Source organism: Zootoca vivipara, chromosome 1, assembly GCF_965207765.1.
Source record: "Zootoca vivipara chromosome 1, rZooViv2.hap1.1, whole genome shotgun sequence".
In the NCBI taxonomy this organism is placed as follows: Eukaryota; Metazoa; Chordata; class Lepidosauria; order Squamata; family Lacertidae; genus Zootoca; species Zootoca vivipara.
The window spans coordinates 20,230,722-20,253,321 of NC_142582.1; the positions used below are offsets into that span (position 1 = coordinate 20,230,722).

At 40.6% G+C, this 22,600-nt stretch overlaps 1 protein-coding gene across 6 annotated transcripts in view; it reads right to left on the reverse strand.

Annotated features, from left to right (window-relative positions):
- Nucleotides 1-22,600, reverse strand: part of LNPK (lunapark, ER junction formation factor) — a 47,592-nt gene that overhangs the window by 17,465 nt on the left and 7,527 nt on the right. For 3 of the 6 annotated variants that reach the window (XM_035134879.3, XM_035134872.3, XM_088660285.1), the window contains exons 3-6: nt 22,497-22,538; nt 21,163-21,350; nt 16,310-16,368; nt 12,830-12,870 (exon numbers count right to left, since the gene is read on the reverse strand). In XM_035134879.3, coding sequence (XP_034990770.3) covers nt 12,830-12,870; nt 16,310-16,368; nt 21,163-21,350; nt 22,497-22,538 — 330 coding nt within the window. Of the gene's footprint in view, nt 1-12,829; nt 12,871-16,309; nt 16,369-21,162; nt 21,351-22,496; nt 22,542-22,600 lie in introns of all 6 variants that reach the window. The other 3 variants (XM_035134863.3, XM_035134854.3, XM_088660274.1) reach the window with 1 other exon arrangement.

Consider the following 22,600-nt stretch of genomic DNA (forward strand, 5'->3'; position numbering starts at 1 on the left):
TTCTGGGTCATGTGGCCAGCATGACTAAGCCACTTCTGGAGAACCAGAACAGAGCAAGGAAACGCCGTTTACCTTCCCCTATTTATCTACTTGCACTTTGACATGCTTTCAAACTGCTAGGTGGGCAGGAGCTGGGACCAAACAACGGGAGCTCACCCCGTCGCAGGGATTCGAACCGCTGACCTTCTGATCGGCAAACCCTAGGCTCTGTGGTTTAGACCACAGCGCCACCCACGTCCCCCGAGGTTGGTGGTACAGAGCCCCATTTGCCCTAACAGACCAGTCTCTACTGCCTTGCTCTCATAGAATCATGGAGCAAATGTTGTCCGTAGGGACCTTATCTGTTCTCCAATAATTCTTCAGATTATAGACAGAGGCTCCAAGATTACATTTGCAAGCTTCTTTAGTACCCTTGGGTGCAGCTCAAGGAGATTTGAATTCATTTAAAGTAGCAGCTTAGAGCAACACACAAGATAATCTAAAGAGGCCTTCAAGAACGATCTACCTGATGGTAAGTTATCTGCTTGCTCAGCCACGAATACTAGATGATATCCAACTGATGACTTCCGGTGAGGGCGCCCTGAGAGCGAGTCACGAAAACTTGGAGCTCCGCCGAGCTCAACTTACTAAAAGGATAGTGGCGTTTGGAGAGGGGTGCTAGCGTCAAAGACCCCCTCAGAACGACGAAAGCACGGGGTTTTCGTCAGAAAAAAAGAAAAGCGGCAAGAGAGACGGAACTCCGCAGCCGGCACTATTAGTGGAGGCAGCGGAGAGGAGTCTAGCTTCTAACTACGGACGCCATTATCGAGACGCCGAAGACTTGCCCGGTAAGCGCCCAGAGCTCACCGACTTAGAGATTATTGAAAGGGAATTCCCCCCCGTGAAGAAGAAAGGAGACCTAAAAATTATCGGTTGTTAAAAGGAGGAGTTGAGCGGCATCGAAAGCGCTGCCTTAAGACCAGACAGAGAAGCGCCGGGGGGGGGGGCGGGAGGAAAGTCGGCGAAACACTGTATCATCGGCTGGGGAACGGCAGTTACAACAGCTTGTGACTAAAAAGCGATTAGAAAGAAAGTATCACAATTTGAGACATAGAAAGACTGAGTGCTGAACGCTACAGAGCGTCTTTAAAACGTAGCCTGAGAAATTGAAAGACACGGAGACAGCGCTACTCGATTGGACTCGATTGGGACTGGTGACATATTACGGTGCCTGCGAAGAGGGGAGGAGAGGCGAGGAGGTGGAGAGGTTAAATACCCGCTTTGGGGAGAGAAGGACGTGGCGAAGAGAGGGGGAAAGGTGAGGAAGGGAAGAAGGGGGTGTCTTAGATCAAATTTGAAGAAAATGGCGATGTTCTGCTTTTGCGAAGCTGCCTGAACAAACTTCCGTCATCTTCAAGGAAGTTGAAAAACTTTGAGAACTGGGAAGGAGTGACATCTGGTGGCTAAGCATTTTAATGACACCCTGGCTTCTTACCACGCTCTGAGCCTTTATTTGCGACCCTCTACATCCCCTGTAGGAGGCAACTGAGCCCAGGATCTCTCAATTTTGAACTTTATTTTCAAACTTGGCTAAGTTTGATCGCTTTTGCTTAAAACCTTAGCTTAAAACCAATGACACACTAGAGCCCTCACTGAGGAGACTCCCACAAAGAAAGGAGTGAGGCTCTGCAAAAGACATTACGGAGAACTTGAGGAAACAGTGGATACCTGTGCAGGGGAATTTTAAAAGTGGGAAGAGACGTAAGAACATGGGATCTAAAACTAGAGCAGCGACAGTGGCCGGAAGACGCCAATCCCTCGCGAATGATAATGACCCATTAGGAGACGTCAAGGAATTGATGACCGAGATGAATAAGACTCTGATTGTCGAGATAAATAAGACTCTAAATGAAAAATTAGACTCTGTGGAGAGCAAGCTGGAAAACAATTCCAAAGTAATCTCCGAGCTGACGGGCCAAATTAAAGAACTTTTTGGCAAAAGTAAGGAAATGGAGAAAGCCGTGAAAGAGTTGAACGCCAAAGTTAATAACCAAGAGGACAATATAAGCAAACTGACAACTGAGAGCAGAGACTTGAGAAAAACTCAAGAGCGGAATGATAAAGAGAGAAGGGATCTGTTAAAGATGCAGGAGGAATTGGCGGACCAGCTTGCCTTAGTAGAGATGAGGCAAAAAGAACTGATTTTGAGATTAAGAGGCGTACCGGAAAAGCAGGGGGAAAAGATCGAGGAGAAGTTACTTAAGGAATTGGCGGAATGGCTCCGTGTTAAAGAGGACGATCTGATGTTGGATGTCGACAAAATTTATCGAATAAGGGGTGATCGATCCAAGAAATTCAAAGGTCCCGGGGACTGCCTGGTTTTCCTAAACTCTGGATTGTTAAAAGATAAAATTCTCCAAAGAAAGAAACAGGAACCTCTGGTGATAGAGGGCAAGTCTATTGCCATTTTTAAAGAGATTCCAAAGAGGTTTAGACTTAAAAGACAGGGGTATAAAAGGTTGACAGATGCCCTAACAATGAAGGGAATTTGGTACGTGTGGGAGTTTCCCGAAGGTCTCACATTTACATTTAAAGATAGAAGAAAAACAATAAAGAGTGCTGAAGACGCTGAAACTTTTTTGGAGAGAGCAGGGAAGGAACTGTTGGGAGGGGGTGAAGGAGGGGAGGAAGAGAATTGAAAACGTAATAAGTCACTAAAATCTGATTTCTTTTTTTTTGAAAGCACCGCATACCTATTGGAGCGGTGATGAGTTGAATACAATTACTAGTAGCAGAAGTCTTGTAGTGATTTTCCTTATATTTCTTCTTATTATGATAATAAAATTCGATTATATTAAGAAAAAGGAGATAATTTATTAAGAGGAATAGATACACGTACAGATAGGCACGTGTATATTGGATTATATATAACAATAATAACAATAACATCTGTTGTATAATTATGGAATTAAATATCGTGTCATGGAACATAAATGGGTTAAATTGTAAGCGAAAAAGAAATAGAGTAGAACATGTATTAAAAAAAGGGAACTGGAACGTGATCTGTTTACAAGAAACGCATGTTACTAGAAAGCATGAAAGGGTCTTAAAGAATGAACGATTGGGGTTGGATTACATATCGGCTGATAAGAAGAAGAAAAAGAGAGGAGTAGTAACGTATGTAAAAGGGAATCTAAAGTCAGAGAAGGTATTCCAGGATGAAGAGGGGAGGGTGGTAGGGGTAAGAATCTACACACCCAAAGGGAAAATAATGGTGATAAACATATATGCGCCAAATGGCTGTAAATCTGGCTTTTTTCGGAAAATTGAGCAAATATTAAATGAGGTGGTTGATGGGGACGAAATAATCTTGGCAGGAGATTTTAACGGTGTTGTAATGCCCAATATTGATAGAACAAGCGATACTAGGAAAGGAGGTAAGTTGCCTAAGATCTTCTTCCAGATAATCGACAATTATGAGCTAAGTGACATTTGGAGGCTTAAACATCCAATGGAGAGGAAATTCACATATTATTCTGAGGCCAAGAAGTCAGCCTCTAGGATAGATTTGATTTGGATCTCCACTGAGCTATCAACATTAGTAGAGAAATGTGAGGTAATGGCAAAATCAGTGACCGACCATAACCCGGTAATGTTAAAGATCAAGGAAGAGAGGAGAAATATTAAAAGATGGCGAATGGACGATAGGCTATTGGACGATGAGATCTTTGTTCAAAAATTAAAAGAATTGGTTAAAGAATTTTTTCAAATTAATACAATGCCGGAGATAGATATAACATCTGTCTGGGATGCCAGTAAAGCCTTTATGCGAGGGTTGTATATACAGCAGAAAAGTAGACATAGAAGGGATAAACAGGAAAAAATAGAGAAGTTGAAAAAAGAGATAGAAATGAAGGAGAAAGATTTGGGGAAAAATCCAAAAGATAATACTCTAATAACACAGGTAAAAATCCTACAAAATAATTTGAAACAATTAATGGACGAGGAAATAGAGAACAGGATTCTATGGGCAAAACAAAGAACCTTTGAACTAGGGAATAGATCAGGTAAGTTATTGGCCTGGCAGTTAAGAAAGAGGCGAAGCGAACAACAAATTATAACAATAAAGGATGGGGGAAAGATCAAGACCGAGGTAGAAGAAATTCAAGATTGTTTCGTGAAATATTATAGTAAATTGTATAAGGGGGAGGGTATTAGTAAAAAGAAATTGGAGAAATATTTTGAAAAATTTAATGGAATTAAAATAAGCTCGGAAGAATTGGAGAAATTAAATGAACCTATTTCGTACCAAGAAATAGATGAGGAGATAAATAAATTAAGGTTAGGAAAATCACCTGGTACGGATGGTTTGTCAGGGAAACATTATAAAGTGCTACAAAACGAGCTCAGAGAAGTGTATAAAACAATGGTAAATGAGATATTAGAAGGGGGAATGTTTCCCAAGACATGGCAGGATACGTTTATTACTCTGATACCCAAAGATAAAGAAAGACGAGAGGAAATAGGGAATTACAGGCCAATTTCATTGCTGAATACTGATTATAAATTATATGCGGGAATCCTGGCCAATAGGATAAAAGGTGTCCTGAACAGAGTTATAGGTAAAGAGCAACAAGGATTTTTACCCCAAAGAAAGATGGCTAGCAATATTAGAGTGCTGTTAGATATTTTTGAATATGTAGACTGGAGACCTAGCAAAAAGGTAGTTTTCATATTCCTGGACGCCGAAAAGGCATTTGACAATTTGGCATGGGATTTTATGAAAGAGGCATTAAGGAAATTGGGAATTACGGGTAGGTTTATGGAGGGAATAAATGCAATCTACAAAAAACAAATAGCAAGGCTGATTATCAACGGGGGTGTAACAAGAGAATTTGAAATATCTAAAGGGACGAGGCAGGGATGCCCACTGTCCCCGCTGTTATTCATCTGGGCATTAGAATTTTTGATGAAAGATATTTTAATGGACAAGGAACTCAAGGGTATAGCGATTGGGAAAAGCGAGTTTAAAGTGCGAGCATTCGCTGATGATCTAATAATAATGTTGGAGGACCCAGTGGAGACCCTACCTAAATTGAAACAAAAATTATTGGATTACGGGAAGGTAGCGGGGTTAAAAGTTAATAATCAGAAAACTAAATTGATGATCAAAAATATAAGGAAGGCGGAGGAAGAAAAAATACAAATGATCAGTGAATGGGAGATAGTGAGAAAAATCAAATATTTGGGAATTATCATATCTAATAACAATGTGGATTTATTTGATAATAATTATGCTAAGATTTGGAAGAAAGTAAAAGAGGAGTTGGAGAATTGGAAGGGATTAAATTTAACATTTGCAGGAAGGATCGCCGCAATCAAGATGATGGTATTACCAAAATTGATATTTTTATTCCAAATGCTACCGATAAAAATCAAAAAAGACACATTCGAGACGTGGAAGAAAGATCTGGGCAATTTTATTTGGCAAGGAAAGAAAGCAAGGGTCCAGTTTAGGCTATTAACGGATGCAAAAGAGAGGGGTGGCTGGGGAGTCCCAAATCTGAAATTGTATTATGCGGCATCTTGCTTGTGTTGGATGAGAGAATGGTTCCTGTTGGACGACCTGGAACTACTCAAGTTGGAGGGCTTTAGGAACATTGGAGGGTGGCATGCACACCTATTGAGAGAAAAGAGGGAAGAATATTCATCATTTACTAATCATGTGTTCAAAAAACCTCTGTTTGATATTTGGGAAGAATTTAGAAATTTGTTAGAACCTAAGGTCCCATGGTGGGCTTCACCTTTAGAAATGTCAGCGATGAGTAGGGAGCCTAAAGGGGGTAACTGGCCAACGTACAAAGAACTGATCAGGAAAATTAATAATCAGTACGAGCTTAAACCATATAATCAGATTAAACAACATTGTCAAAGCTGGTTACATTACCTCCAATTACAATCCATATTCAAGAAACACAAAGCGGTAGGATTTGAGGACAAGAAGTCAAAATTGCAAGAAATTCTATTAGAAAACCAGGGAAAACCATTGGCAGAAATGTATAAATTCTTACTTGAGTGGGAGATGAAAGATGAGTTAGTAAAACATACAATGACAAAATGGGCTCAAGATATCGGAAGGGTAATCTATGTAGATCAATGGGAAAAACTATGGAGGGACGATATAAATTTTTCAGCATGTATGGCAATTAGAGAAAATTTATGGAAGATGGTATACAGATGGCACCTGACACCAGCCAAGTTAGCTAAAATTTATAGAAATGACCAAAATAAATGTTGGAAATGTAAAGAGAAATTGGGAGATTTTTTTCATTGTTGGTGGGGGTGTAACAAGATTAGTAATTATTGGTCAGGTATATACGAAGAACTAAAAAAAATGCTTAAATATACATTCGAAAAAAAGCCAGAGATTCTGTTGTTGAGTATGATTCCGGAGGATATACCGAGGGACAGGAAGAATATACTCCTCTACGCGTGCACGGCAGCGAGAGCGCTGATTGCCCAAAATTGGAAAGGCGATAGGATTCCAACCATACAGGAGTGGTATATAAAATTAGTTGAATATATGACCCTAGCGAAATTAACTGCTTTGATTAGAAAGATACCCAAACAAAAAATAAAAGATGAGTGGAAATATGTGGAAGATTACTTCTATAAACAAAAGATAAGCACAAAGTTGGTGATATGTTTGGATTAAGAGGCACAAGTTGATAAGAAATAAGGAAATGGGAAGTTGAAAAATAGTTTAAAGTATAAAGAGAAGGAAAGCTTAGTTGAAATTAATTACGAAATGAAACCGGTTATAAGTGTTTGGAAGTCAAATCTTTATTCTATATTGTTTTTGCTAACTGTTCTTTTCAATTCCTTTCTGCCTATTTATCTTTCCCCCCTTCCCCCCCTATTCCACCCCATTCCCTCCCTTCCCCCCTATATAGACTTACCTCAGACTCTTTACCGTATTCGTTCTTCTTTTCCATTCGTTTTTCTTCTTTCTCTTTATCTTTGCTGGTTCCTTTTTATGTAAGTTTTGGTGCAGTTGGATTCCTAAGTTAGCTTAAGAATGTCAATTGTGATTTTAGAACCGTTGTATAGTATGTATCTGTTATATGTGTTTGTTATATGTATTTTTCTTTTGTGTTTGTTCTTTGAATTTTAATATGCAATAAAGGGTTTTTGAAATTGAAAAAAAAAAAAAAAGATATCCAACTAAGTAATACTCTAAGTACTAAAGAGTGAAAGAATGCTTCAGAATAGATCACTCAGACTCCTAGTCCTGAAAGACATTTCAAATATTCTAGGCAGCAGCATTTAACTACTTAGGAAACCAAATGAGTAGCATTTTTAAACACACATTTAGAATCACATTATTGTGGACTGGTGAGCCGGTTAGCAGATTAAGAAGCAGATTTCCTATGGTTTGGCTCTTGTGTCCTCCCTATTCCTTCCTCCCCTTGCCCGACATCCACCTCCCAACCCAGTTCATTCTTCAGCACTTTCTCCTCACCTCCCCAACCCTGATATTTACATCCCTACCACACCTGTGCTTCTCTCTTCTCCCACTACCTTTCAACACTCCCAAACCTAGATTCAAATTTGTAGTCCATTTTCTAACTGCCCAAACGAACAAAAGGCAAAGCCTAAAGCACTCCAAGCAAAAATACATCTCACATTGCCCTAAACTGAAATCAGCATCTCCACTGCCAAAGGGATTAGAGAACTTAAGGATCTGTTCCAATCCCTACAACTGTACTGATGGCAACAGCAGCTACAGGAGTTTTCCTCTTTGGCGATCACTCCTAGTGTAGTGTCCTCTCACATTACCGAGCACATTCCACTCAGTAGCTAGCTGCCTTGCCAAGTAGAGCAGTTAGGGACGGGAGAAGGATATTTTCCTCTGTCTCCACCCCCACCTCCAATGCTTGCCCCAAACAGCATCATCAACAATGTAGTTGGCATCACTGCTCCAGGATAGTAACACAGGAAGCTGCCTGATACACTGTCGGACCAATGGTCCATCTAGCTCTGCAGTGTCTGCAATGCCTGGCAGTGACTCTCCAAGGTTTAGAGAGAGAGCAGCTTCCCCAGTCCCAACTGAAAACATTGGGGATTGAACCTGGGAACTCCTGAATGTAAATAGATGGTCTACCATTGGGCTGCAGCCCTTCCTCTGCATGCTAATTACAATTAATAGTAATAGTAATAATAGTAATAGTAATAAATTACTTATACCCCACCCATTTGACTGGGTTGCCCCAGCCACTCTGGGTTGCTTCCTACATACAGGAAAACATCAGAAATTAAAAACTTCCCAATACAGGGCTGCCTTCAGAAAGTAGTATAATTGTTTATCTCTGACATCTGATGAGAGAGCATTCCACTACCGAGAAGGCCTCTGTCTGGTTCCCTGTAGCTTCACTTCTTGCAGTGAGGGAATGGCCAGAAGGCCCTTGGGGCTCGATTTCAGTGTCTGAGCTGAACAATGGGAGTGGAGGTGCTCCATTAGGTATACAGGGCTGAAGCCATTTAGGGCTTTAAAGGTCAGTACCAAAACTTTTAATCGTGCTTGGAACTGTACTGGGAGCCAATGTAGATCTTTTAGGACCGGTGTAGAAGTGCATTGCCCGAATGGGCTTCTATTTCTTTGTCATGCCAGTAGAGCAGAGAATGAAGCCACTATCTAAATGATACACAACTTACATATCCAGTTTATGACCATTACAGCTGCAAATGCAGCAGCATTTGAAGTCTTCCCCTGGCATCCATGAAGCCTACCTACTCAGTGACCCCCTTAGTCATGAGGTGGTGAGAATGGTTACCTTCTTCACCCTTTAAAACAGGCATCCCCAAACTTCGGCCCTCCAGATGTTTTGGACTACAATTCCCATCTTCCCCGACCACTGGTCCTGTTAGCTAGGGATCATGGGAGTTGTAGGCCAAAACATCTGGAGGGCCGCAGTTTGGGGATGCCTGCTTTAAAAGTACACAAAGCTGAAGGAGGGAGTTAGAAGAGTAACACTTTACTCACTTTCCTTTTTCAGCACTTATTTAGCTTAAATTGCTTCTTTAAGTAGATTTTTTATTTCCCAAAATGCACACATTTAAAAATCCACATCTGATCATGTACTTGTAAACTGCTTGAGAATTGTTGCTTTCAATAAACTAGTTGTTTTAAAATTTTGTTAAATAAATAAATGTACTCAGTGACCTTGCATTGACCATATATGTTGCCAAACAGATGGCTGTCACAATTCGCTTGAACAGTACCGAAAAAAGGATTTGTGGGGGAGCAGCAGAGTAAAATAATTCTAAAGGTGTACACAATTTCCTCCCCACAAAATGAGCCATGGACATTCATGGCACACCACCTGCTGCTGCCCTCAACAATCTCTGGGCAAAAGTTGTATAATATTTATTGGCAGAGGAAAATATTTGGCACAAGTAACTAGCATATGGAAGACACAAGTGCTACTTGAAAGCTAAACGTACATAAGAAAGGTCATAGAAAATTCATTGGCTCACAAACTGTATTTCCCTTGACCTTTTTACATAGGTTCTTATTCTTATAAGTTACGGAGAACATTTCCACAAAACATTTTTGCCCTTTCAAAACCCTTTATCGAAGACTAAACTAGCTGCTTTTTTCTAATCCCTTTTAAAGGCCACACAATCAGAAGTCACAACTGTAAGGAAAGCCTGTATTTATTTATTTATTTATTTATTTATTTATTTATTTATTTATTTATTTATTTATTTATTTATTTCTTTATTTATTTATTTACTTACCTACCTACCTACCTACCTACCTACCTACCTACCTACCTACCCATCTCATTCCATTAAGATTCCCTCAATCAAATTGACATGTGCCATGGAAGCATCTCACCTGAACAAGTTTACCCAGCAGGGATTTGTGTGTTCCCACGAAAACTTATTTCTCAGGGACACACCACGAAAAGTTCTGTTACAACAGCCTTGCCCAACCTGGCTGTTTAGGACTCAGATGCCCATCAGCCCCAGCCAGCATAGTCAATGGAAAGGAATGATGGGAGTTGTATTCCAACAGCTACTGGAATGCACCAACAGTGGCACTCAGCCACCCTGTTCCCATTTGGAAGCCATGATGTGGAGAAGTGTGCATATCTCTGGCAAGGCCTTGAACTACCTCCAACCACTCTCTCTGGGTGCAGGCTGTTCCCAACCTTGCATATATCTACTTCTCAACAATAAGTATTATTTCCAAAACAGCAACACCCATCAGAAGGCACTACACCACCAGTTCTGAGAACTTGAAACACAAGATTTATTTATTTATTTATTTATTTACAAAACACACTGAGCTAGGGAAACTTCAGTAGAGAACATACAACTCACACAAACAAGCAGGTAAAATACTTTTATCTTTTCAATTAGTTCTGCCTTTGTGATATTATAGTAAGGACTCATCTATGCTAAACATTTAAAGTGGTATCATACCACTTTCGACAGTCATGGCTTCTGCCAAAGAATCCTGGAAACTAGTTTTTTAAGGGTGCTGAGAGTGGTTGAGACCCTTATTCCCATTGGAGAGCTACAATGCGCAGACTTCCTGGGAAAAATGAATGACTGTTGAACAACTCTGAAAATTGTAGCTCTCTGAGGGAAATAAGGGTCTCCTAACATTCAGCACCCTTAACAAACTACAGCCTCTAAGATTAAGGGGTGTGCCCTTAACAAATATGTACATATTTGGCTCTAACAAGTGAGCAGATGTGCAAAAATGTGTTCTCCAGGCATTCCTTCCTGAAGCTGACAGCACCACCTCACATTTACTGATACATTTTCAGATTTCTGCCCTGATCTACCTAGGGCAGGCATAGGCAAACTTGGCTCTCTAGATGATTTGGAACTACCACCCCCATGATCCCTGACCATTGGCCCTGTTACCTAGGGATCATGGGAGTTGTAGTTCCAAAACATCTAGAGAGCCAAGGTTGCCTATGTCTGACCTAGGGGCATATTATCTGTAAGCAGCAGCAGATTTGCAGAAAGATAGGGTCTAAGTTCTAAGTAAATCAAGATTAAAACTTATTTTAAAGTGCCTGATTAAACATTAATTCTGGCATCCAACAGCCTACATGCATTCCACCTACTACTAGTAAGAATTAATAAGTCTGTGCATGATCAACCAAATAAAAATACAGTCATACCTCGGTTTAAGTACGCTTCGGTTTGCTCTGCGGACCCGTCTGGAACGGATTGGTCCACTTTCCATTACTTTCAATTGGAAAGTTCGCTTCAGGTTAAGTACACTTCAGGTTAAGTACGGACTTCCAGAACCAATTACACTCATACTTCGGGTTAAGTATGCTTCAGGTTGAGTACTCCGTGGACTGTCTGGAACAGATTAATCCACTTTCCATTACTTTCAATGGGAAAGTTCGCTTCAGGTTAAGTACGCTTCAGGTTAAGTACAGACTTCCGGAACCAGTTGTGTACTTAGACCGAGGTACCACTGTATAGTCAAAGTATCCGTGCACTGTTTAGATATTTTCCTATTATTAAGTGCTCTGGAAATTCTCTGCAAATACATTAAAAATAACTTCTGCTATTGGAACAACTTATTAATGGTGTCCAAACTTACAAAGGTTAATGGACTGGGAGTGAGAAGTGCTTGGCCACGCCCTACTCTCCAGTCTCTTAAAGCAAACCACCAGTAGAATGAATTGCAAACTCCAACTAATTTGCTTCCTCCAATAGTTTGAAGCAAGAGCCTCCAGATGTTGCTAGTCTACAACTCCCATCATCCCGGATCGTTGCCCATGATGGCTAAGGCTAATGTTGTTGGGAGCCAAACAACATTTGGAGGGCATGTTGACTTAACCCTGATATACACTAAAAGAACAACATTTGTTAACAGGTTAAAATGTTGGATATGGCTTAGGGATATGACTGAGATGACCAAACAGTTCAACCGAAAAGATGTGACTAAAATTTACAGGTTTGCTGGTACCTGACCTGAAGTTCGGGGTGAATTTCTAACGCTGAAGTTCAATGATATTTTCCATCAGGACAGTTCAATTCATAAGGAATAGGTGCCCTTCCATTGCCGATCATATATTTAAAAGTTTTCCGAGTAGTGGATAGCTGATTGGATGTAGTGATTTTAAAACTGAATATATGACTGAATAATAAAAGAGGTGATTGCTGCATTACTTGAGGCCACTGTGACAATCTTTACCTGGATCCATTTTTAAGACTTAGGGTTGCTGGCTAGCTTGTATTCTTAGCTCTAATTCTACATACAGCTTTGTGTGGGTATGTGAATTACTTCCGCTATTGTTCTTTTTCTCCTTTTCTACACCAAAAAGGTGGTGTAGCAAAAAGCAAAGTTTCTGTTTGAACACAAAGCATTTCATTTCTACTTTGTTAGTATTCAGTTCAGGACCTGCACAATACAATCCTAGCCAGGTTCATATTATTTTGCCTTTTAAAAACAGTTATCTGTAAAATTGCATGATAAACACTGAAAAACAGAAAGTGGCTATCTGCCATATTTTGAGCCCAACTATTGCATACCCAGCAAATGGGGGGGGGGGCAGGGTATCTGTGCACTTGACTTATGTTCACAGAGCAAAACCCAACCACTTCTTATCCTACCCCTTCCAGCCTCCATGCCCCCCAAATCTGCTCTAAGATTTGAAGGAAATCTCATTGTGAGGGGGGAGGAGGCACTCACACAAAACTGGATTTCATCCATTCAGCCCAATCGAATGCGGTTAACTTATACAGTTTATTTGACGAGATATTACAGGTAAGATTTTCCCAAGCCGTCTTTATAAATTTACACACTTACTATTTTTTTCTTCTCGGCTTTCAGAACTTCTAAAGCTTCATCTAAAGAAGAAGATTTAAATCAATATTTAATACCAAGGTGACATGTCAAATATGCATGCATATGCAATAAATAAAAACATTCATACTCTGAATTTGAATACAATATGTTGGCCAGCATTCGAGTATAACATTAGCAAACCCCCTCTCTTGGTTAATTAATGGAAGAGTTTTTTTAAGATGCATCATTCACAAGCAGTTTACCATTTTTACTGCAACTGAATGTGGTGAAATATGAACCCTTTTAACGTAACACTTTATCAATCAAGCTGCTATTAGAACTAAAATTGTTTTGACCCATCATAAGAACTTCAATAAAAAAGGCAAAAATATTGATGTGAAGCTGTGGATGAAGGCATGCCACTTAATAAAGATGTGCATTTGGCTGAAGGTTAAGTAAGAGTACTGCAATGAGTTATACATATTAAACATGGGGCTACTTCCTTAAGATGGTTCAGAATTTTCAGTTGGTGCAGAATTCAGTGGCAAGGCTGCTCACCAGGTCAAGATGGTTTGAGCATATTACACCAATCCTGGCCCGACTGCACTTGCTGTCAACTAGTTTCCACACCCAATTCAAAGTGCTGGTGTTCATCTATAACACCTTAAACGGCTCAAGACTGCGATACCTCAAGAACCACCTCTCTCCATATGAACTGACCCAGACCCTGAAATCATCATCAAAGGCCCTTCTTCCTCCATGAGACATCCAGAGAGTGTCAACATGAGAATGGGCCTTTTCTATAGCAGCTTCCCATTCATGGAATGCTCTTCCCAGGTAGACTCACCTGGCGCCTTCATTACATGCCTTTAGCCACCAGGCAAAAACATTCCTCTTCACACAGGCCTTTAGCAAATTAATTTATGGCCTTTTAGACTGGGGTGGGTGTGTTGTTTTGTCTGTTATTATGTTATATATTTTTGTGTCTTTATACTGCACACAGCCGTGATCATTTGATGGAGGGCAGTATATAAATTCCGTAAAATAAAATACAAAAATGAAAATAAGCTTCTCAATATAAACTGTTAAATTTCACCCCCAGAATTAGTGTGTGTTATCAGAGATTCACAATTAATAAAATCTCTTTTTGCCTAAACAAGTTACTGCTAGTCGGAAAGCCATTCTACTGAGATATAAGAAAAGAAACACTATCACAGACTGTATAAAATGCAGTTTTAACACTTTGCTAAACCTCTTTTGGGGGGTGCGGGGGCGGGATGGAAATGCATGTGGGATTTTTCATTAAGTTAACACCATTCCATTTTCAAACTCAATAAACTCAATGTAGGAAGCCACTATCAAAGTAGTAGTAATACAGATCTGTTGCAAGCCCTCCAGTGAGGGCCTGTATTAATTCTGTAAAGGGCCTACCACACCAACAGAGTTGGTGGAGCAGTAGGCTTTTAAGGGTTTAAGCAGAAAGGAGCGTGTCAAGATGCAGTAATGAACAGAGAAACATCTTGTGAAGGGCATCAAACTATGAAATGTAACAGGTTTGTTATAAAACAGCCTTTGCCAACTTGGCATCCTCCAAATGTTCTGGACTACATGTGGTAGTGGCTGATGGGACTTACTGTCCAAAACAGTACCAGGAGAGTACCAGGTGGACAAAGGCTATGATAAACCATTCAAACAAGGTTCTGGAAATAGAGAGAGCTAATGCAACAAAGGGACTGGATGTTGCATGAAACGGGGAAAACCAGGTTGGCATCTTCACCGTGAAGCTTGCTAACTGGCCTTGGGTAAAACCACTCTCACTGGGTTGTTGCAGTTTTAAGCTCCAAGGAAGAAATGCATAATAGAAGTGCACAAGTGACTTTTACAGTCACTTATATTGCAAACAATGCTTTGCGCCTATGTGACCGTGAATATGGCAAATGCACAACAGATTTCAGCCACAAGCCACTAGCATGAGAGAGGCTGCATAAGAAATAACTCTCAAACCTGGGGTTCCTCTCATTTCCCTAGTAAGCTCATGGGCTCAGTCCACATTACCTCCAGGTAGATTTGCCTTAGCGGGGCAAAATTCATTAATGAGCAGAACTTAAAAGTAGCAAAATAAAGAGAGGAAGCTGCAATTAATATTTTAACCTGCACTGCTGTCATGACATCAATACAGCCTTTGAGAGTCAATTCCACCACCTGAGTTCTAACTCACCTTTTAAAAGAATTTTATCAATCATAGACCAACAAAGATTAAGTATAAGACTCTTTTATCAGGTTCTTGGAGAACTGAATCATGTTTAACAGTAGCTCATGGGATTCTAAACCAGACTCTTTCTGCGGGCACAATTGTCATTCAAGTGAGGACAACAAACCCAGGAACTCTTTAATAAGAATTGATGCTTTTGAATTATGGTGCTGGAGGAGACTCTTGAGAGTCCCATGGACTGCAAGAAGATCAAACCTATCCATTCTGAAGTAAATCAGCCCTGAGTGCTCATTGGAAGGACAGATCGTGAAGCTGAGGCTCCAATACTTTGGCCACCTCATGAGAAGAGAAGAATCCTTGGAAAAGACCCTGATGTTGGGAAAGATTGAGGGCACAAGGAGAAGGGGACGACAGAGGACGAGATGGTTGGACAGTGTTCTCGAAGCTACGAACATGAGTTTGACCAAACTGCGGGAGGCAGTGCAAGACAGGAGTGCCTGGCGTGCTATGGTCCATGGGGTCACGAAGAGTCGGACACGACTAAACGACTAAACAACAACAACTTTAATAACCAAGGCACGAAAAGGGTCTTCAGTAGGTTACCCTAGGACAGTCCTGCTAAGGCTGCGTCCAACTTCAGATTGAATCCATGCTGTTGTTGTTATTGTTATTATTATATATATTATATATATAATGTATATATTATTATACATCTCAACTTCCTTCCAAAATGAAGTTGGTTCCCATTCCTCTCACCATTTTAGCTTCACAACAATCCTGTGAGATAGGTTAGACTGAGAAATAGTGTCTGAGCATATATTTCTCCAGTTCTCCAGTCCAACGTTCTAATAACCATTAGACCACACTGGTTGCTTCATAACTCAGAACAAACACATACTTCCTTAATTCCAGTGATCCTTTGATGTATATTGGGTACAATACATGAGTATCTAAAATACTGTGAATTTACCAAAAGATAAATTAGTCATAATTACTTTCTATTAATATAGCAAGATAAGTGTATTTGAATATCCTTTGCTATTCAGCTTTCAGACACATTTAAGTACCTAACAATTAATCCATTCATCTTCAAAACATTTTATATTCATTTTCCATTTTATAACTGACTATAAGGTTTAGTAGATTTCCTGAGGTCTTAAAAGAAACTCACTCATAAATCTCACCTACAAAACCATCCACAAGGTATTTTAACACGAGACAACTATAGGTTATGTACGGTAATTGTATCTATACAATTGGGGGGGGGGGATAAGGAAAAATACACTTACTGTTTCTTTCTGTTCTTTTAGAAAAGAAGAAAATGAGGAGTGTTCTTATGGACCAAATTCTGTGGGGAAAGAAAGAATTTCCACTATTAAAATCTAGGCAAAATGAAACTGAATGTGCCATTCTTCACTATGGATGGAATTAACTTCCTCAGCAGACTTTAACATACCAACTTAATCTAAAACTTCACAATTAATGCTAGTCTCAAAAAGCAACTAGGGACAAATCAGCTTGCTTCACAGAAACCTCATTTAATATTGGCGGAATGAGTTCCTTACATGGATTGTTTTTAAAGTGTTTCAAAGAAAGAGTGTTCAGATTGCAAAATAAAATCCTTTGAGTGCAAAGTAAGTATGTGAATGATAACAAGTGATCCAAACAAGCCCATGCCCCAACTTGGATATTTATACTGTCTAGACTTTCAGATCACTTTCAGATAACCCTAATTCCTTCCCAGTTGTGAAAACAAGGCCCAGAGTGTGGCCTGCCACATGCGTTAGACCGATGACATGTTGAGACATCTCCATGGTTGTCATGGCCACCATAAAGTCCTGAGCCATCCCAAACCAACCGCATTGGCATGAATGTTGAAGTCCCCCCAAAACCAGCAGTCTGAGAATCCTTAGAGAGGAGGGCTGCTGGGCAGTGAGGTGGGTGGTAAACCAGCAGAAACCCTAACCTGTCCTGCTTACCCAGCATCAGGAACAAACAACCGATTCTCTTACATTATATCAATTCTTTACTGCATTCATAGATCTCCTTTCCCAACTGTCAAAACCACTCTGAACGCTGAACACAGTACAGTGGTGCCTGGACTTACAAATTTAATATGTTCTGAAGGCACCTTCGTAGGTCGAAAAATTCGTAAGTCAAAAAGCGCCATTGGAAACGCAATTTCCCATAGGAATGCATTGGAAACGGAAAAATTCATAAGTCGAAGCAACCCTATCTAAAAATTCGTAAGTCGAAAAAACCCTATCTAAAACCGCTGTGGTTTCCGTTCAGATGTCGAGAAATTCGTAAGTGTGCGGCCATTTGCCCCATTCGTAAGTCGAAAAATTTGGTTGTCGAGTCGTTCGTAAGTCGAGGTACCACTCTACTCCATAGGAGTACTGATCAATGCTGATGCTCAAATTGTTCTGAATTGCAAGCTCTGTTCATTGTGAAGCAAACAACTTCACTATGAGTAGAACTCGGCCCATACCTACACTATTATCAGTTTGACCACAACAGCCATTTTATCATGGAAAAACCAGCAGCCTCAATAGACTTTGTCATGCCAAAACAGTCCTTTGACTTGACCCTGATAGAATACAGGCTGACCAATACAATGAGGGGTTTTTGAAAGTCACACTAGATCAAGAGTTTTACAAGCAATTTCATTCTATGAATTGCAAAACACCTTTTGCACAAGATGCATGATCAAGGAAAAGACTATTTAGGTGCAAGTTGAGAAGCATAAATGTTTGTAGCAATCACTTCTTTTTTCCAAGTGAACAGCAGATCAGACAAGTATTAATGTTTTGATTACAATTTTAGTATGCAGAGTCAAAAATGAAGGTTTATTTTCAACAATTTATTCAAGAAAACCCTTGCATAATGAATTTGTACAATGTTTTAGATTTAAAGAAGTAAAACCATGTCGTTATTTTCTCAACTTTTCAAACAGGAATTGAAATGCAGGCATCTAGTTAGGCAAACTACATATTCCTGGAAGCCAGCTCATTTTGCCAGCACTAGTAACACAATCAGACCCTCGAGAGTAAGCCAAAACAGCAACAACTGTTGCTGAACAGGGAACAACTGCCAACTAGAAAAGGCAGACTTAATTTACTAGCTTAAGGATGAAAAACGTCTAGAACTAGTGCTGGTGATCACACCAGATGTACGGTGCAACTCCACAACTTGACCACAAACAAAGACAAGCTGGCAACTGCTTACCATTCATTCATTTCCTGCAAGCAGAAAAACTAAACTATTCTGGGGACAGACGAAGGGTGGGACTGCATTTTTTGCAAGTCATACAAGTTGAAATTTAAGTTCTGGGATGGATACCTACAAACATACCTGAACACTGAAATGCACTCAAAGATCCAGCACAAGACTCGGCAAACAGCAGACACCAGTGTCTTGAACAGTGACAACACTCCCTTCACATTAACGTGGAAGTGTTCAGGGGAGAAGCTGTCACATCTTGTTCCCTATATGCCACCACTAACAAGTTCTGAAAGGTCTGTCTCAAAACAGATTGCTAACAAAAGTGTGCAAAATTATTGCATCATAAGGTGCTTTGCAATAAATTCTCTAGGAAACATACAAAAGTTGAAAATAATAAAACCGTACTACAAGAGACAACCAGCATAAAAGACAAATACAAAACCAACACAACAATACACCAAATACAGCAGAAAACAAAAACAAGCTTCAAATGCACACTAAATTACCAAGCATAGCACAGGGACTTAGAAACAAGTTCTTCAAAGGCCTACTAAGAGAACAGAAAAAACTTAACCTGGTGCGGAAAAGACAACTATGAGGGCACTAGGTTAGCTTCCTTGGGGAGAATATTTCATAGCCAGAGGCAATCATTATAAAGGTCCTCTAATATTAAATACAGTGGGACCTCGACTTACAAGCTATTCAACATCCGACGTTTTCGAGTTACGAGCGGGAAAAGTGGCTGCGCGCGTACGATTTTTTTCGACAGCCAAACGGAAAACCCATTCGCGGCTAGATGCGGTTTCCTCGACTTACGAGTTTTTAGATGCGGTTTCCTTGACTTACGGATTTTTCCGTTTCCAATGCATTCCCATGGGAAACAGCTTTTCCTATGGGAAACTTGACTTACAAAGTTTTCGACCTACGAGTGTGCATTCAGAACGGATTAAATTCGTAAGTCGAGGTCACACTGTATAAATAAATTTGGCTTGGACCAGGCAGGGTAAGTAAAAATATGGATACACTCGAAATATAAATTTCCCACTAAATAGTTTCACTAGTAACAAGAGACTCAAAAAGCAACCAATTGTGTTACATAAGCATTAGATTCCTGTGCATTAAAAAGCCAAAGGAGTGTCCCTATGATCAGATTATCCAACTGGGTCAGTCTGAGTAGATTTTGCTAACTAATCACTTGCTGTTCATGGATGCTGGACTTTTCAAATAGCAATACAGATTTGCATTTGCGAAATCCTCAAACCAAGATGATCTGGCTCTAGCATCTAACAAACAAGAAAATAGCTCATATAAAATATAAAATAAAGTTGTCAAACAACTTACAATACTGAATTATTAATTTTTAAACAATAGACTGCATTGAAGGAGCAAATTGTAGTGGCAAAACCAAGTCCTCTGTCCGGTTTCTCAGAATGGCCTTTCCCCTTCTCTCTAGAACAGGAAGCAGCCCTTAACCCAATTTCATTTAAGTGGGCAAGTCTGAAGGTGGAAGGGTGAGGAAGCAAAAATTGACAAAATTTTGTGAAGGGTTGTCTCAGTGCCTATATTTTCTGCCCACACCAGTTGTATCTTCTTGAAGTCCATCACCCATTAGCAATCTCAGTCCAATATTCCAAACTGCTCTCATTATGTGTTTCAGTTAACTTTTATGCACAATGATGTTGCAGCTTGAAATGGTTTAACTTAAAAGCTATTCAGAAATCAAAATAATTACCTTATGCTTCAGAAATCTGCTCTTTCAGAAATATGCACACCAGTTTAGATTTCAATGACAGCCATCAACTCTGATGGCTTTTAAAGAGGATTAGATGAATTCATAGAGGACCTTAGAAAATGGCAACATAATTCTACATACCAGTTTCTGGGGTACCCAAACAGGAGAGTGCTATTGCCCTCATATCCTGCTTGTGGGCTTCCCAAAGGCATCTGGTGAGAAAACATGGAAGACAAGATGCTGTGCTAGAAAGGCTTTTGGTATGATCCACAGGTCTCTTATCCTATATAATAAAGTCCAAGTTGTCCCTGCGTCCAAGTTGTCCCGTGTGTCCCTGGGGTACTGCGCATGTACCCCAGAGACACAGGGATTGGACGGAGAGACTGCACGCGCGCACTCTCTCCCCCCCCTGCCTCCTCCAACCGCCGCTCCCGGCCAGAACGTCAGGGAAGCGAGGGTGGAGGCCGGCGGAGACCTCCTCCTCACAACCCTCCCTGGCCCGTGAGAGGAGCGGCGGCGAGGTAGGGGTTTGTGTCCCGCATCCTTCCTGTCGGCGGCTGCAGGAGAGGAAGGAAGGAGGAGAAAGCAGCGCTTTCTCCTCCTCCGTTCCTGTCCTCCTGCCGCCGAAAGTAAGGACAGGTCCCAGGGTTCGGAGAAGCGCTGTGCAAGCACTTCTCTGAACCCTGGGATGTCTCCTTGCTGTCGGCGGCTGCGGGAGAGGAACGGAGGAGAAGAAAGCAGCGCTTTCTCCTCCTTCGTTCCTGTCCTCCTGCCGCCGAAAGTAAGGACAGGTCCCAGGGTTCGGAGAAGCGCTGTGCAAGCGCTTCTCTGAACCCTGGGATGTCTCCTTGCTGTCGGCGGCTGCGGGAGAGGAACGGAGGAGAAGAAAGCAGCGCTTTCTCCTCCTTCGTTCCTGTCCTCCTGCCGCCGAAAGTAAGGACAGGTCCCCGGGTTCGGAGAAGTGCCGCGCAAGCGCTTCTCCGAACCCCAGGATGTTCTAGCGCCCGTTATTGAACGGGCTGAAATACACTAGTGTAGAGATATTCTGCTACATTAACCTTTTCAAAAAAACACCTGTAAATTATGACAACTCTAAAACTGTGAAATATATACACCCTGTACTACAACTCACTAAGCATCACCACTAGAAAAAAGGAGCTTGCAAAGAAGTCATGTTTTACTTACATCAGTGGAAATGCAAACAGTGGAAGAGTCATGACGAACCTTGCTGTCCACTCATCAGGCAGATACCACAAATAGATAATTAGACAGCTAATAAGGTAGAGAACAGATGAATAGAGGATAAACCTTCCAACCCATAGCTTCTGCTGCCTCTGGTTTTTCTCTCTAAACTCTTCTAGCGCCTGGATATCCTGTAAATTAAAAACAAATCTTTTGAGCATTTAACCTCATGTGCCAAGATTGTACATTCCAGCCATTTTATCTTGAGACAGAAGAATGAAGCCAGGTAATACATATACTTAACATCCTTGGTTTATTTAACCAAAGGCATGATGTGATCTGTGAGTGGTATGTAGCAACACACATGTGCTGCCCTCGCACAGGGGCAATCTTCTGCACACTGCGCATGGGGGAGCAGGGAGAAGCATAGGGAATCCTGTGATTGGGATGAAGATGAATGAAATTATGCTGGCCTTATCAACCCAAGGTTTTCGCTTTTTTTCCTATTTCTAAAAAAAAGCACTTCGCTCCTAGAAAGTATTGTTGGCTGCCATATAAGGCTTGTAAATAGCCAGTTACTTGGAGTAACCAACGATCATGTAAGTATTTGTAAATTAAAAGGAAAGTTGACTGTTCTTCTAAGCACTGACTGTGCCAACAATTACTATATGGGTGGGCAAGCATGGTCTTAAATCAGGCATAGACAAACTCGGCCCTCCAGATGTTTTGGGACTACAACTCCCATCATCCCTGACCACTGGTCCTGTTAGCTAGGGATGATGGGAGTTGTAGTCCCAAAACATCTGGAGGGCCGAGTTTGCCTATGCCTGTCTTAAATTGTTGGCATTTGGAACAAGGGTGGCAGGGACAGCATCCAAAAAACCAGTTGGTTTGCTGTTTCCCTGCACACTCTTTTTCCCTTATTTGAATCATGGTCAGTGTTTACCCACATAACATATGTTGTAAACATCGGCCCAGTTTGCACATCACTTTAGACAATAGCTAATTTTAAAACAATGGCTTAAGCAGCAGCATGTCTCAGTTTGTTGCTCATTCACATTAAACTATAGTTTAAAATGAACTGCATGTTTAATGCAACAATCAAAACAGTTCTTTCTAAACAGATTTTTAGACCCCTTACAACTTATTATCTGAGAAGGTACCGCTGATATCAAGGATATTAAACTTTGTGATCCATTTGCCATTCCTTCATAGAACCAGCCTTAATGTAATGGCAGTGTCCAATTCCAACCATAATAGGCAACTACTGACACCTGAAAGAATGTTAAGATTCTTAGATTTAGCTCTTAAAGCAAGCAATAAGAAATCAAACATACCTTATCTATTTTTTCCAATACTTCTATTGTGGAAGACTTTGTCTGCTTACAAGGGAAAGAAAAAAAGCTGTGAAAATTTGCCCTCAATATCTAAGTAATAATAA